Source organism: Dendrobates tinctorius, unplaced genomic scaffold, assembly GCF_039654945.1.
Source record: "Dendrobates tinctorius isolate UK_male_01 unplaced genomic scaffold, ASM3965494v1 ptg000143l, whole genome shotgun sequence".
Lineage (NCBI taxonomy): Eukaryota > Metazoa > Chordata > Amphibia > Anura > Dendrobatidae > Dendrobates > Dendrobates tinctorius.
In genome coordinates, this window is record NW_027361810.1 from 10544704 (window position 1) to 10559474 (window position 14771).

General features: G+C 46.0%; 1 protein-coding gene across 1 annotated transcript; it reads right to left on the reverse strand.

Moving 5' to 3' along the window:
• Window positions 1-2257: 2257 nt before the first annotated feature.
• RETREG2 (reticulophagy regulator family member 2) lies at window positions 2258-11234 on the reverse strand. The gene is made up of 9 exons (XM_073545441.1): window positions 9729-11234; window positions 9442-9548; window positions 8071-8101; window positions 7681-7819; window positions 7091-7175; window positions 6883-7014; window positions 6075-6169; window positions 5752-5887; window positions 2258-4686 (listed from the first exon to the last, which is right to left on the reverse strand). Exons 1-9 carry the CDS (start codon window positions 9998-10000, stop codon window positions 4229-4231), a joined length of 1455 nt encoding a protein of 484 aa, XP_073401542.1. The 5' UTR covers window positions 10001-11234; the 3' UTR covers window positions 2258-4228.
• Between the last annotated feature and the right edge of the window lie 3537 nt (window positions 11235-14771).

Sequence of the window (14771 nt, forward strand, 5' to 3'; positions counted from 1 at the left end):
CCGGCACTTGGACCAGAGCGTGCGGCTACATGCATTTCTATGCAGCTGCACGCTCCGGTCTGAGTGCCGGCGGCAGTGCCAGGTTTTCATGCGAGAGACTCGCAAGTGAGTATGAGCCTTGTATTATGGTGCCACTTGCTGTCTCGTCCGTGGTATAGTGTCCCATCACATGGCTGGGACAGAATCCATCAGGAAGAATCACAGCAAGCAGAGATCTTAACATCCACAAGGAGCAGATAAGAAAATCATGTTTTGAAATTGTCCAACTTTTCGCTTTACAAATGATCATTTTTTACTTGAACTGGAACACCCATGTAACTGTGAAGTGCTGCACTTCAGCTACATGCCAGGCTAAAAGGGGATGTCCACCACTTCTTAGGCCTCTTTCACACTTCAGTTTTTTACAATCAGTCACAATCCGCCAGGTTTTGAAAAAAAAACGGATCCGCAATTTTTTTTTGAGGATCCGTTTTTTTCCCCATTGACTTGCATTATGGGCGGATTGTGACGGATTGCCGTCCGTTGCATCCCTTTTTTTTGCGGATCCGCCAAAAGTTGCTGTCCGTTACCATTCTCAAAGATTTCAAAACGGAGCTTGCAACGTTTTTTTTTCTGGCGGATCCTCCAGACACTGTTTTAACCCGAAATTCTTTCTGACTGCCGGACAAAAACAATTCTCATTCTCTCCCCTTTTCCAGACTGCGATTCCTTTAAAGATCTGCATTTGTCGGATCCGTCAAAAAAAACGGACGGGTGGCACCCGTTGTCATCAGTTCTACAACGGATCCGCAATCCGTCCTTTTGGCGGATTATGACTGATGCAAAACACTGAAGTGTGAAAGAGGCCTTAGTTGCACCCACATAAAATGTAAAAATAAATAAAAACGTACATACTTTTGCCCCAGACTAGCGCCACCTCTGCAACGTCTGTTCAGCTATTTCCAGGGGTCATGCGATATTGTTATGTCTCATGACCTCTGCAGCCAATCACTGGACAGAATTAAAGTTTATCATCAATCTTCAAGAGCGCAGTTCCTCTGCCTGTCGGCTACCTTTTTGCAGGGGAGCACTGTGCTCCTGATGATGGACAGATAGAGCCTGAGCGATGCACTTGCCGATGCTGTAAGCTGGAGCAGCTTTGACTTTACAGTAAAAGGTGGTCGGATCCTGAGATCAACCAGCTTCAGAGCAGCACTTACAAAAAGCTTGTAATTAGGATCTTTCTTGCCTAGGAAAAAGGCCATTGCTGATTGGCCACTTCTGCAGTCTATAACCTAGGCGATGAGTAGCTAACAAAATAAAATATCCCTCCAGTCTCGTGAATGGAAAGGATATTTCATGACCAACTTGGCACCTGTGATATCCTTAAGGTGCTGTCACACTTAGCGATGTACCAGCGATATGAAGCGGTCAGGATCGCTAGTACATCGCTAAGTGGTCGCTAGTGAGCTGCCACACAGGCAAATCTCACCAGCGACATCACAGGGGTCGGGGGTAGTTACTAAAGGGCCTGTCACACTAAGAAATATCGCTAGCAATATCGCTATAACTAGTGACGTTATAGCGATATTGCTAGCGATATCGCGGTGTCTGATACTTACCTACGACCGGCTCCCCCGCTGATCGTGCGAGAACAGGCTGGACTGTTTCTCGTCATCAGCTTCCTGCTGTGACGACGAGCGACGCGTGGAGCCGGGCGGGAGGACGCAGGATTGCCTGGTGTGACAGGTAAGTAGCGACCCCCGTCCCCAGCGATGTCGCTGGTGAGATCTGCCTGTGTGGCAGCTCACTAGCGACCACTTAGCGATGCACCAGCGATCCTGACCGCGTCATATCGCTGGTCGGGATCGCTGGTACATCGCTAAGTGTGACAGTACCTTTACCTGTCACACTAGGCGATCCTGCGTCCTCCCGCCCGGCTCCACGCGTCGCTCGTCGTCACAGCAGGAAGCGCCGCAGGAAGCAGACGACGAGAAACAGTCCAGCCTGTTCTCGCGCGATCAGCGATAACCAGCGGGGGAGCGGGTCGTAGGTAAGTATCACACACAGCGATATCGCTAGCAATATTGCTATAACGTCACAAGTTATAGCGATATTGCTAGCGATATCTCTTAGTGTGACAGGCCCTTTACACTGGTACTGGATCACGTTAGGGGTTTATCATGCGCACACGGATACATGATCAGAGAGATGGATCTTTCTTGCAAAGTAAGGATGTTGTAGTCACACGACAATGCAGCCAGCAGCTTCTGAGAGGTGCGGACGCTAAATACATTGCTCTTTATTTCATTTTTTTTTTTTTTTTGGGGGGGGGGGGGGTGTTAATCATATAATTGTACACTTTACACACATAGAAATTGTACATTTCCACAGCCGCACACCTACACACAGACTTACAGATACAGCTAGGTCACCGCTACAGACATGTACACAGCACAGAGATGCGACTGCTCACACACCACATACACTCACACCGGGGAGAGGAAACTTGCACTCCAACATTGGTTTATCAAACCCTAAAGAGTGACCTACATCTTAAAAGGCTTTACCGACCTCTGACCCTGTATACAGCTCATATACAGATATAATATATAACATAAAGGACTTTGTAAATAAATCACATTACTGATCCTCCATTACACCCCAGAGCTGCACTCACTATTCTGCTGGTACAGTCACTGTGTACATACATTACATTACTGATCCTGAGTTACCTCTTGTATTATACTCCAGAGCTGCACTCACTATTCTGCTGGTGCAGTCACTGTGTACATACATTACATTACTGATCCTGAGTTACATCCTGTATTATACTCCAGAGCTGCACTCACTATTCTGCTGGTGCAGTCACTGTGTACATACATTACATTACAGATGCTGAGTTAGCGCATGTATTATACCCCAGAGCTGCACTCACTATTCTGCTGGTGCAGTCACTTTGTACATATATATACACAGTGACTGCACCAGCAGAATAGTGAGTGCAGCTCAGGAGTATAATACAGGATGTAACTTAGGATCAGTAATGTATGTACACAGTGACTGCTTTTTATATGTAGGTCATATCTGTAGGTGAACTGTGCTGGTCAGAGATGGACGTCAGCTTTTTACATATAAATATTCACAAGTCTTGCACGTGTGTTCAGAAAGTGGATTAAAACGAAACATTATCGCGGAGTCTTCTGTATTCACGGAGCCCTACTGGAAGGTGCTGCAAGAAATCATCACGATCAGATCCGTATCACTAAAACATTGTAATAAATATTAACGTTAAAAACTATTCTTACACATCGGATTTTACGAGATGCGATAAGCACAGAGCGGCCAGTAGGATCATCACTTCCTGAAGGTACAGGAATTATTGGTAAGCGAATGCTGTGTAATCGTTCTCCTACATTCCCATTACCTTGTAATCATTGTCCTAAATCCTCAAACGATAATGAGTGAGAAGACGCAGACGTACGTAGACAACTAGTGCTCAGTCCTGGGCCCGCAGCCTCCGTTACCCTCATGGGGTGGGGTATTGCCCTCACACAAGATTACCTTAGACCCCTTTACGGTTTCCATTTCTACACTATCGATTAGGTTTGCAGGTTACGTGATCTGGACCTTATTCACATCCAAAGCTGCATTCAGAATGTGGATATTTCTAGGTTGGATGACTGTGGCCGGTATTCTGCACTGCGGGGGATGTAAAAGTTTTACACCAAAATTTGTGTTGATAGTTTCCAAATTTACAAATGATTGCAGCTTTGGTTGTGACTGGAGTATCAGATATGTAACTCAGGATCAGTACAAGATACTGGAAAGAATTTGCAAATATACCAGTAACAGGAGCAGATGAAACTGAGTCGGGTGACCATACAGTGGCTGTTTTTCTGTTTTGTTTTTTTGCTTCTTTGAGGAGGGATGCTACAAAAAGCATAGAAAAAAAAAAAAAGTGTAAACCCGAGGAAACACACTTCCACTATCTCAGTTTTTTTTCTAAATTTGTGAGGTTGTCAGCAGCTTCAGAGGTTAGCAAGCCTAGTAAGTTAATGCAATAACACTATAAATGAAAAGGCTGGGATGGGGTGGGGGCAGTAAGTAGATAGAAGTTTTCTCGAGCGAGATGGTTGGCAATAATCTGTGCTTCAGATCAATGCCCACATGTTTTACCACTTCCATGCTGCAGAGGACGCCATTTGCAAAAAAAAGTTAGACAAACTTTCGCTCCTCCTCACCGGCCTTAAGAGTCTGGCCCTTGCTGATAGTATTTAGAAGAGGTTAATTGCTTTTCGGCCTCCTCCAGCTCCTTTCGCATTAGATCGAGCTCACCCTGTTCCAGAAGCTCAAAATCCTCCCCATCTCCCCCGGGCTCTACAGGAGCTGAAGGGTCTACATTGGCTAAAGGTGGCGTGGCGATGGCTCCACCGGCAGCTTCCTCGCTCAGGGGGTGGATCTCGCCTTCCTGTTGAGAGGGCTGACCCTTCCCATTGAAGTGCGTATTTACAAAATGCAGGGGTGAGGTGAGCGAGGGCAACAACTCTTCTGGATGTAGGGTGAGTTGTTCCACTGGTAAAAGCGGGGGAATCTCAGAAGGTGGTAAACGCTTCTCTTCACTGTCACCAGGCCTCAGCCACAGTGGGGACTCAGTGGAGTCTGCAGGAGGGGGCTCTTCAGAGACGGCACCTTGCTGGTCCAACTCTAAAAACAGATAAACAGGTAAGTAAAAAAAAAAGCACCAAACGTTTTTAATGAGGATGCTTGCTGCAAATCCACCACTAAGGGGGTGAGAGGTAGCGTGAACGCCGCTGGTCTGATTATTTATGGTATTATTGGAATAGATGACAATAAAATTTAAAGGCTACGTCCACTTCTGCAAATTTTGTTTGCAATGGCTTTTAATCGTCAGTCTAACGTCTTCTGTATACAGCTCTGCTGCAGATTTATGTGTCCCCTTGTTACAGACTACAAACATCCCTGTTCAAGCAAGCAAGCTTTCCAATCTACATTGATCTGCAGCCACACAGGTACATTTTACCCCATTTCTCATCCTGGAGCTGTGCATGCCTTAGGCTGCGTGCACACGCTGCGTTTCCGCAGCGTTTTTGGCCGCTGCGGACCCGCAGCAGTTTTAGCTGCGGTGTACAGTACCATTCAAATGAATGGTAAAAAAAAACCGCTGTGCCGACGCAGCGGAAAAATCCGCGCGGATTTGCTGCGGTTTTGAATCCGCAGAAAGAATTGCATGTCAATTCTTTCTGCGGAAACCGCTGCGGGTTCCTATCTCCACCATTGTGGAGATAGTGAATCCGCAGGACCAAACCGCAGGCAAAACCGCAGATAATCCGCAGGTCTTTTGACCTGCGGATTATCTGCGGTTTTTGCAAAATCCCTGCGGATTGATCCGCAGCGGATTCCGCAGCGTGTGCACACAGCCTAATTAAGTATAAACCATCTGACAGATGTCTTTTAAAGGGTTGTGCGGCGCCTCCCGCCTCCCCCCCCCCCTCACAGATGCTGGGCAAGAGTCTGATATCCAGCAGCTGTCATGCACATGTCCTATTATTTGGATTAAGACAATGCTTGGGTATTGGATTGTTGCCTTGGCAGCTGTTCTGGTCAGGTTGAAACAATCTCCAAAGCTGTAATGGGAGGTGCTGCACAAGCCATTTAGGTTGTTTACATGTGACAGACTGGTATTACCAGTGACACTGCAGTCTATGCATTGTAGGAGGACATTAACGTAGCCATATACTAATATCGTACCCTCCGACATATCGGTCAGCTGCGGTGTCGTTGCTCTGGATACTGAGAATCCTCCGCTCTCCAGGATCGAAGCCTCTTCATCCGACAATTCAGAGTCGGTAATGGATAGGGCCAAGGCGGTGATTCTCACGTCTAGCTGCAAAAGGATATAAACAGTTAATAATCCTGAAAGCTCTCACAAGTAGAGCACTGGGGAAGGGGGGGGGGGGGGGGGGTCTCAGAGGGACCATAAATGACAAAAACGGACATTCACTTTAATGCTGTCACTGTGCAGCCGGATGCAGATTAGAAATGTCAGACCTGATGTCATCCCGTGTACCCACCTCAGGAGAGAAGCCAGAGAGCTCAATCTCGCTCTCACTGTCTGTATCCGCCGACACTTCCTGTCCCTCTTCTGGCTCCTTCTTGGTTTGTCTTTCTGAAAAGGATAAAAAAAAAAAAAAAAACATGAACAGTCAAGGAATTGGAAACGATAACCTTTTGGGTAATGTTCCACGTTTCCAGAAACCTTTGTATTAAAGCTGCGATGCTGTGTGATCGGTAATTTTCTCTACATTCACTCAGCCTGCTGGATCAGACAAGATGGGCACCGTCATTACTAAAGAGCATCAATACGACGAGGGCACCCACAACACTGCCTAATGTTCTCCTTTCTTGGATGATTTTTGGCAAAATACGAATACTGTATATCTGGAACACCCCACAAGTCTTGACTTATAAGGAGACACCCCACAAAAGTCACTGTACACTTGGATTAATCCACTAGATTTGTCGTATACCGGAAACACCGAACAAGACTCGTCGTATACGGGGAACATCCCACAAGATTTAACATAAAAAGGAGACACCTCACAAGTCCTGCCATAATATGTGAACATCCTGCAAGACCTGTCGTATACCGGGAACACTCCCAAAACGTCCGTCTGTGTCAGTCGCTGAGATCCTTACTCTTGCCTCTTTTTTTCCTGCTTCCAATACGAACTTCAAGAACTGTTTACTTGCTGGCTAGTATATTAGAAAGGCTTCAGAGATGCCAATGTCACAAGATCCCCAGTAGGACAACCTCTTTAAAGCTGTTCTCTAACATTTAGGATCACAGGAATAACTGAACCTTCTGCCCCCGGTACTTACTCTTATGAGAACGTGGCAGGTCCTCTCCCTTCATGCTATAGTCCAACTTCATAAGTACAGGTTCTAGAGCGGTGTACATCCTCTGGATAAGTTCCCAATACACGACCAGAGGCCACAGCAGCACGCTGAGTACTGCAATAAAGAAAGCCGCAGTCATGTGTGCATTTCATCATGTAAAGGACGGATATGGAATATAATCAGTTCTTACATATAATATAGGAAATCATAATGCCAGGAACGTAGTGTCCGACAACGGCGAGCACGGCACAGCACGAACACACCATCACACAGAACTGCAGAGAAAGAAGAGACCGAATAAGCACTCCGTGTGGAAGTGAAACCACCAGTCTCAGTGGGTCTCATTCATTAATGACAACCACAGGGGCTTTTGTTTTTATTTAGATTGAGACTCACATGGTGTAACAGGGGTGAGAAGAACATTGACAGAGAAATAAAGTAGTTACAATGATACCAAGATCAGTTGCGATGCCCATCATAGCATCAAAGACTAAATTTTATTAGCCTGTATTTGTACCATGATGCCCAAGGCTGTTAGTGTTAGCATGGGCCTTAGGACTGGACTGCAGTAATATTTTTCTGAGGACCTGCTGTGAAAAAAACTCACAGCAAAAGATAAGAAGGTATGAGCATACTCCAGATACCTCCCCCCATTATAGCCACTGTATTAATGGAAATAGAGGACATCAATGTATTTTGCCCCTTTAATTTTCTACCCTATTTTTGAATACAGCTTTTGCAATCCCCCCCCCCCCCCCCATTTGCAGAGTCTCTCCTCACCTTTCCTGGGTTTTGCTTTTTGTAGAGTAGCAGCTCCTGGAGGAACTGCTGTGAGGTGAACCAGGTCTCGGCCAGACAGTGGCACAGCTCCGGTAGACTCAGCAAGCGGTGATGGCCCGTCCCTCCAACCGTAGTCTCACTGCAAGCAGAGAAGAAACCTGATTAATTCCTGCATTACAGAAATTACAGGAATAACTGGGGATGCCTCAATATATATCAATACAAATCAATGAAGTGGGAGTAACAGTGCTGCTTAGCGCCCCCTATGGGCTGCTTCTGAGTTTTTCAGTCTGCTTCTACATCAAATTAAAAGCTTCTGATCGTTGTATCCCAGGAGCTAGAATAAGATACAGCGCCCAGAGGAGAAAAGATGATATCAGACAGATATACCTGTCAGCGGCTGGATCTCCACGAGACTGAGCTGTAAAACAGAAGACACGTCATTAATAAAAGAAGTAGAGGTTTAGCAACACATTTCAAATAGTTATCAATTTGTACAGCATCTAGAAAACTTTCACTATTTTCATTCTGGTTTACAGTGAACCGATCCGGATCCCATTCACACAATAACAGAGAGGTCTGTGTAACCTACGCCGCACTTGCCTCTGTTTTTCATCCCAATTGCTACGGTAGCAATCTCTACTTTCGTGACAGCAAATAGATCTTTAAACAACTGAGAAAGTTGCAGCAATTTTCAATACGTCATCCGTAGACACGTAGAATGGTGGAGTTGGAAGGGACCTCCTGGGTCATCTGGTCCAACCCCCTGCTCAAAGCAGGAGTCACTAAATCATCCCAGTCAGATGTCTGTCCAGCCTCTGTTTGAAAACTTGCATTGAAGGAGAACTCCCCACCTCTCGTGGCAGCCTGTTGCACTCCTTGATCATCCTCACTGTCAAAAAGTTTTTCTAATATCTAATCTGTGTCTCCTCCCATTAAGTTTCATCCCATTACTTCTAGTCTTTCCTAGTGCAAATGAGAATAAAGATGATCCTTCCACAATGTGACAGCCAATTGTTGCTCTGTTTTATGCCCCATTATAAAAAACAGCAACTTTTTTTTTTCTTTTCCAACCTTGCATCTTATGCCTAAATAAGTTGGCTTTTTTGATTGCTTTAAGTGAACATTAACCCATTCAAGCAGCCGACTTTCACTATCACTTTTTTATTCCTCTAGTAAGAGAGTTGACAAAAAACAAAACATGCAAATCTTGTATTTTTTTTCCCCTATAGTGTTTACCATGCGAATTACATAATTTTATATTTTGACAAATCAAAACTGGTAATACCAATTATGCACGTTTTTTCATTATTATTTTTATTTGGAATAGAGTGGGGGTGATATGAATGTTAACCTTTCTTGAACTTTTTAAACAATTTTATTTTTTTTTTTAAATTGTTTACATTTTTTCATAGCCCATCCGCCACTGGAGAATTGAAACAGCGATCCTTTAGTTACTTGTATAATTCTCAATCTCCTATGGAGTTTAGCCTTCCTATAATCTCAAAAGATTGGTACTGAGGGCCTTCTACCATGGTGGCTGCAGTCGCCATTTGCCATGGCATGTAATGGTATATTACGTGTTACAACTTCAGTTTCTGATCCAGTCCCATCCAAACGCTGTACCACCCACCAAAACCGTATGGCACAGAGCAAGAATGGGTTTGTTGTCTGATCCAATTATTTGTGGACTACTTTTTCATTACTACGCATTGTATTATGCAATTTCTCCACACATTACACAAGATGTGAGGGAGTCACCTCTGCAGTGATGGAGCAGCCACGGCTTCCAGCGATCCACACCCAGCAGACACAGCAGAAAGGAGCTCAATAAAAAAACAGGTCTGAGAGAGAGGTAAGAAAATAACCTGCAAGAAAGACAAAGAAATTACATCAGATGTGAAGGAGAAAAAACACCTGTTGTGACTACGTAAGACTTAAAAAGGTACCCTCATTTTATAAAGGCACAGAGACACTATGCAGTTGCATTCTAATATTCCCTGTTATAAGCCATTTTTGACTTGGTGAAGGTGGGGTGGAAGACTCACCAGAAAGCCCCATGCAGAGCTACTGCCGTCAGCAGACTAGGCAATGGCTGCTCCCACACTAAAAGCCGCTGTCCGACCGTAATCACTGGGCCCCATTCGCTGAGTTGCTGGTGCAGACTGGCCTCCAAAGATTTCATGTCTTCCTCAGAGGCGCCAGAGTCACGGACACTTTTTTCATCACCCTGAGCCGGATCTGCTGAAGACCAAGACGCCACTTCTTCTTTGGGCATCTTCCTTGGCCCAGGAGCTGACGGCTCAGCTGCGCTGCTCATTGTGATCTGATGTGTGATTCTGACGTCTTCTAGCACTTTCTATATCTCCACAGGACTAATGCTCTCACCAATCCTCTGACACAATGCGGCTCCTTTGCAGTCTCTCCACAACATTCCCCTGGTGCTAATCCCTCCCTGCAGCCTCCATCAACCCAAGTGTCAGACGTGTGGGTGGCCGGAGGCCCCTTCTACATATCGTCACCAGATGTCAAAATGAAGAGGATTTAGTGACGCGCTACATTTACCAAAATCATCTCTGATGCTGCACCAGAGCCCAAACTAAAAAATGACCACAGTGCAGCCGACTGTGCCAGATCACTGGTGGTGTCACCAAAACTGCGTAATCTGTGACCAAAATTTTTCTAACCTGAACCTCCAAACTTATGCCCCCTCCTAACCACTACTTTTCCTCACCTCATGCCCTGGTCCACCCTGGCCATACACCCGTCTGCTGCCTGTCCTCACCTCATGCCCTGGTCCACCCTGGCCATACACCCGTCTGCTGCCTGTCCTCACCTCATGCCCTGGTCCACTCTGGCCGTAGACCCGTCCTCACCTTACACCTTTGTCATTACCTGCGCCCCATTGTCTACAAATAACCCCCTTTTCTGCCCTCTGTCGTCCACAAGTTACGCCCCTGTCTGCCACCTGTCCTGCCCATACACCCCTGTCCGTCCTCACCAGCACCCCGTCATCCACAAGTTACGCCCCTGTCTGCCACCTGTCCTGCCCATACACCCCTGTCCGTCCTCACCAGCACCCCGTCATCCACAAGTTACGCCCCTGTCTGCCACCTGTCCTGCCCATACACCCCTGTCCGTCCTCACCAGCACCCCGTCATCCACAAGTTACACCCCTATCAGCTCTATGTCGGCCACACGTTACGTCCGCCACCGGTTCTGACCCCTATCTGCTGCTCCCTGTCAGGACTGTATAGGGGTCACTACCTTACACCCCTATCCTCTGCCCCTGTGTCTCCTCACTAGGCCCCTCTTCTCCCTCACCGGTTCCTGCGCCCTCACAGCCCCGGTGATTACTCTCCCCCGCGGTCCCGGCAGCCCCCTCCCAGGAGCGCAGACTCTTCTCAGCCGGGATGTTGTTGTTATGATGATGCTCAAGCGGAGGTGACGTCACTGCGCGGCCGCTTCCGGCCCACGTGACCGTGTCTGCGGCTTCAGCCGGGTCACGTGACCGGATGCGGCGGGTCCCTGCAGGCCGTCATTGCTCAGGGGGCGGGGTGTGAGGAGGGCACACCGCCCGTGACGGCCGCAGCGTCTCCGTGTGACCGCGCAGAGCAGCTCTCCGTTATGTCAGCATTGACCCTATAACCGCCAGCAGGGAGTGTTAGTCTGCCCCTTCCCCAGTAACATCCACTGCTGGACATTATTTCCCTTAGGCTGTGTGCACACGCTGCGGATCCGCAGCAGTTTTTGCTGCGGTGTACAGTGGCATTCTAACCTATGGAAAAAAAAAAACCCGCTGTGCAGACGCTGTGGAATTTTCCGCGGTTTGAAAACCACAGAAAGAATTGACAGGGATTCCGCTGCGGTTTACCATCTCCATTGTGGAGATGAAAAACCACAGGGCAAAACCGCAGAGCAATCCGCAGGTAAAATGACCTGCAGATTTTACAAAATCCGCACGGCCAAATCCGCAGCGTGTGCACGTAGCCTTAGATTCCGCCATGTTCCTCAGCGCAGTGCTGTGACTGCGGCGGAGCGATGGAGAGTTGCCGCTGTAGTCTGCCTTTACCCTGAAGCCGTGCGGACGCACACACCGGTTGTTGTTCGTGGCGCAGGTTCTTTTATTGGGACGAGCCTATTGTATAAATTATGTTTTCACCACTTTTGTATTTTTGTGGTTGATGCAACAAACACCGACAATTGTGACTGTAAAGGTGCTGTCACACTTAGCGATGCACCAGTGATCCCGACCAGCGATATGATGCAGTCAGGATCGCTGGTGCATCGCTAAGTGGTCGCTAGTGAGCTGCCACACAGGCAGATCTCACCAGCGACATCGCAGGGGACGGGGATCGCTACTTACCTGTCACACCAGGCGATCCTGCGTCCTCCCGCCCGGTTCCACGCGTCGCCACAGCAGGAAGCTGACGAGAAACAGTCCAGGACGTTCTCGCGCCATCAGCAATAACCAGCGGGTTGTAGGTAAGTATCAGACAGCAATATCGCTATAATGTCACAAGTTATAGCAATATTGCTAGCGATATCTCTTAGTGTGACATGCCCTTAAGGGTTAACTATGTTTTGATAGCTCCGACATTTACACATGTGGGGAGATTAACCCTTCAGCGACCGCCGATACGCATTAAAATGACGATCGAGAATTAAGACTGAAGCGCCCCCCAGAGTCAGGAACTGTCCGAGGTCTCAGCTACTGGGGTAACAGACCCCGGAGAACACGATCAGGGCTGGATTTCCAGTGACTGATCACAAAATAAACAGTGTACCTGCGATTTAAATGATTTCTCTCTCTTCTCTTTCCCCCCCCCCCCCGAGACCTCCGCCATCCTCACGCACTTCTGATCTGTCCCGGGACCCAGCATCACCTTCCTAGGAAAAAAAAAAAATATTGGCGGGTGTATGTCCAGTGCACCCGCTGAGATCTGCCAGATGGTACCCGGCAACAATAGGACATTTTTTCCTCTTGGTTCCTTTTGATCATCAAGATAAAGCAAAACAGTAAATCATATCCCTCCCCCCCTTTGATTAAAAAAAAATGTTTTTTTTCATTCTTTTCATTCTTTGCAGCTGGGGTTAGGGTAGCATTAGAAATTTTTTTTTTTCAAAAGTAAAACAAATTAAAATGATGGCTAGTGTTGAGCGCGCAAGTGTTCGCTACTCAAGTTTGCATAGAGTATCGTGGTTTCTTGGTGTCTCACAGCCGCAAAACATAGGGACTCAAGCATGTCACTCAAGCACCCACAGTATACAGTGCATAGCTAAGTACCAGATGTAAACGGAGTAGCGAGCACTTGCACTCAACGCTAATGATCACCTAATGTTATGAAATTCTGTAACCTACCTGTGGGTTCAAACTGCTCACTATACCCCTGGAGAAAATCCTTGAGGGTGTGGTTTCCAAAATGGGGTCACGTGGGGGGGGTCCACTGTTTAGGCACATCAGGGGCTCTGCAAACACAACATGGCGTCCACTAACTATTCCAGCAAATTTTACATTCAAAAAGTCAAATGGCGCTCCTTCCCTTCTGTGCGCCCAAACAGTAGATTTCCCCCACAAATAAAGTATCAACGTATTCAAGAGAAATTCCACAACAAGTTTTGGGGATCATTTCCTCTTGTTAAAATAAAAAAAAAAAAAAGTTTGGGTCTAAAATAAATTTGTGAAAAAAAAAATAAAAAAAATTAAATGTTCATTTTTTCCTTCCACATTGCTTCAGTTCCTATGAAGTACCTGAAGGGTTAATAAACTTCTTGAATATGGTTTTGAGCACCTTGAGTGGTAGTTTTTAGAATGGTGTCTCTTAAATATAAAATAAAAAATGTTTTTTTAAATTGTTAGAAAGCTGACTTTTAACCCTTATAACTTCCTAACAAAAATAATTTGTTTCAAAAATTGTACCGACGTAAAGTAGACATGTGGGAAATGTTATTTATTAACTATTTTGTGTGACATAACTCTGACTCAAGGGTATAAGAATTAAAAATTTGAAAATTCTGAAATTTGCCAAATTTAGTTTTTCACAATTAAACAAGTCATAGCGAAGAAATTTTACCACTATCATGAAGTACAATATGTCACACAAGAAAAAAAAAAAAAAAAAATCTCAGAATTGGCGGGATTCATTGAAGTGTTCCAGAGTTATAACCTCAAAGGGACACTGGTCAAAGTTGTAAAATTTGGCCTGGTCATTAAGAGGTTAAAGGGTTGTTTTATTTTTGAATTGGAGAAATGGCAATTTTAACTGATTTAAATTTTTTTAAAACTTTAATTTTTACTTTACTTCTTCATCCCCCTAAAAACATACAGCTATGATCACTTGTAGTGTATACAGAATAAAAAAAATAATGATCTCTTATAAAAGGCCCATCAAAAAGATGGCTGAAATCATCTCGCAATTGTGTCAATCACAACCATTTAAAAGCCGCTTTTAGCGACTGGTAGCGGCATCTAAATTGTTAAACAGCAGCGATCAGAGTGGTTGCTGGAGTCAGTGGCTGCCCAACACATCTCCTGCCCTGGCAGAGGATGCACCCGTATACCCAAGTCAGTAAGACCACTGCATAACAAGGGAGGAAACTGTACAATTATGTAACTTCTGGATCGCACTACGGATAGGGTCGAGATGCATGACTAGGGGGTGTAATTTCCCATATCGGGGGGGGGGGGGGGGGGGGGGGGTCTTTTTTGGGGTATACCCTGTGCACATTTTGGCACTTTAAGGCATGCAGCAAATGAAACATGAGGCCTAGCAATATTCCGGGTGCTGTTCCATCTCTGAGTCTTATGTCTGAATCAAGCAGTACTCCAGGGCCCAACATGAGACTTCTAAATACTGCAGATTCTGTGTAATAGCTTTAGAGCCAGAAGTTATTGCCCAGTAAAGAAAGGTTTTTATACTAGTTGTGAGGTCAGTTACCACCTCTCCATAGGAAAGGAGATATCTTACTGATCGTGGGGTGGGTAAATCGCTGGGACCTGCGCACATCGGCAGAATGGGACACATCCTCACTAAATGCGCCATTCATTTCATAAAGTAGGCTACACATGGCAGCCCTGAAGAGAATGAATG

Bases quoted from the DNA above. Each gene is read 5' to 3' on its own strand.
- RETREG2 (XM_073545441.1), bottom strand. From the start codon at position 10,000: ATGAGCAGCGCAGCTGAGCCGTCAGCTCCTGGGCCAAGGAAGATGCCC. The intron at 7,820-8,070 runs GTATATCTGTCT...CTCTGCTTGCAG, and splicing joins GGAGATCCAGCCGCTGACAG to TGAGACTACGGTTGGAGGGA. The intron at 7,015-7,090 runs GTAAGAACTGAT...TCTTTATTGCAG, and splicing joins TATGATTTCCTATATTATAT to TACTCAGCGTGCTGCTGTGG.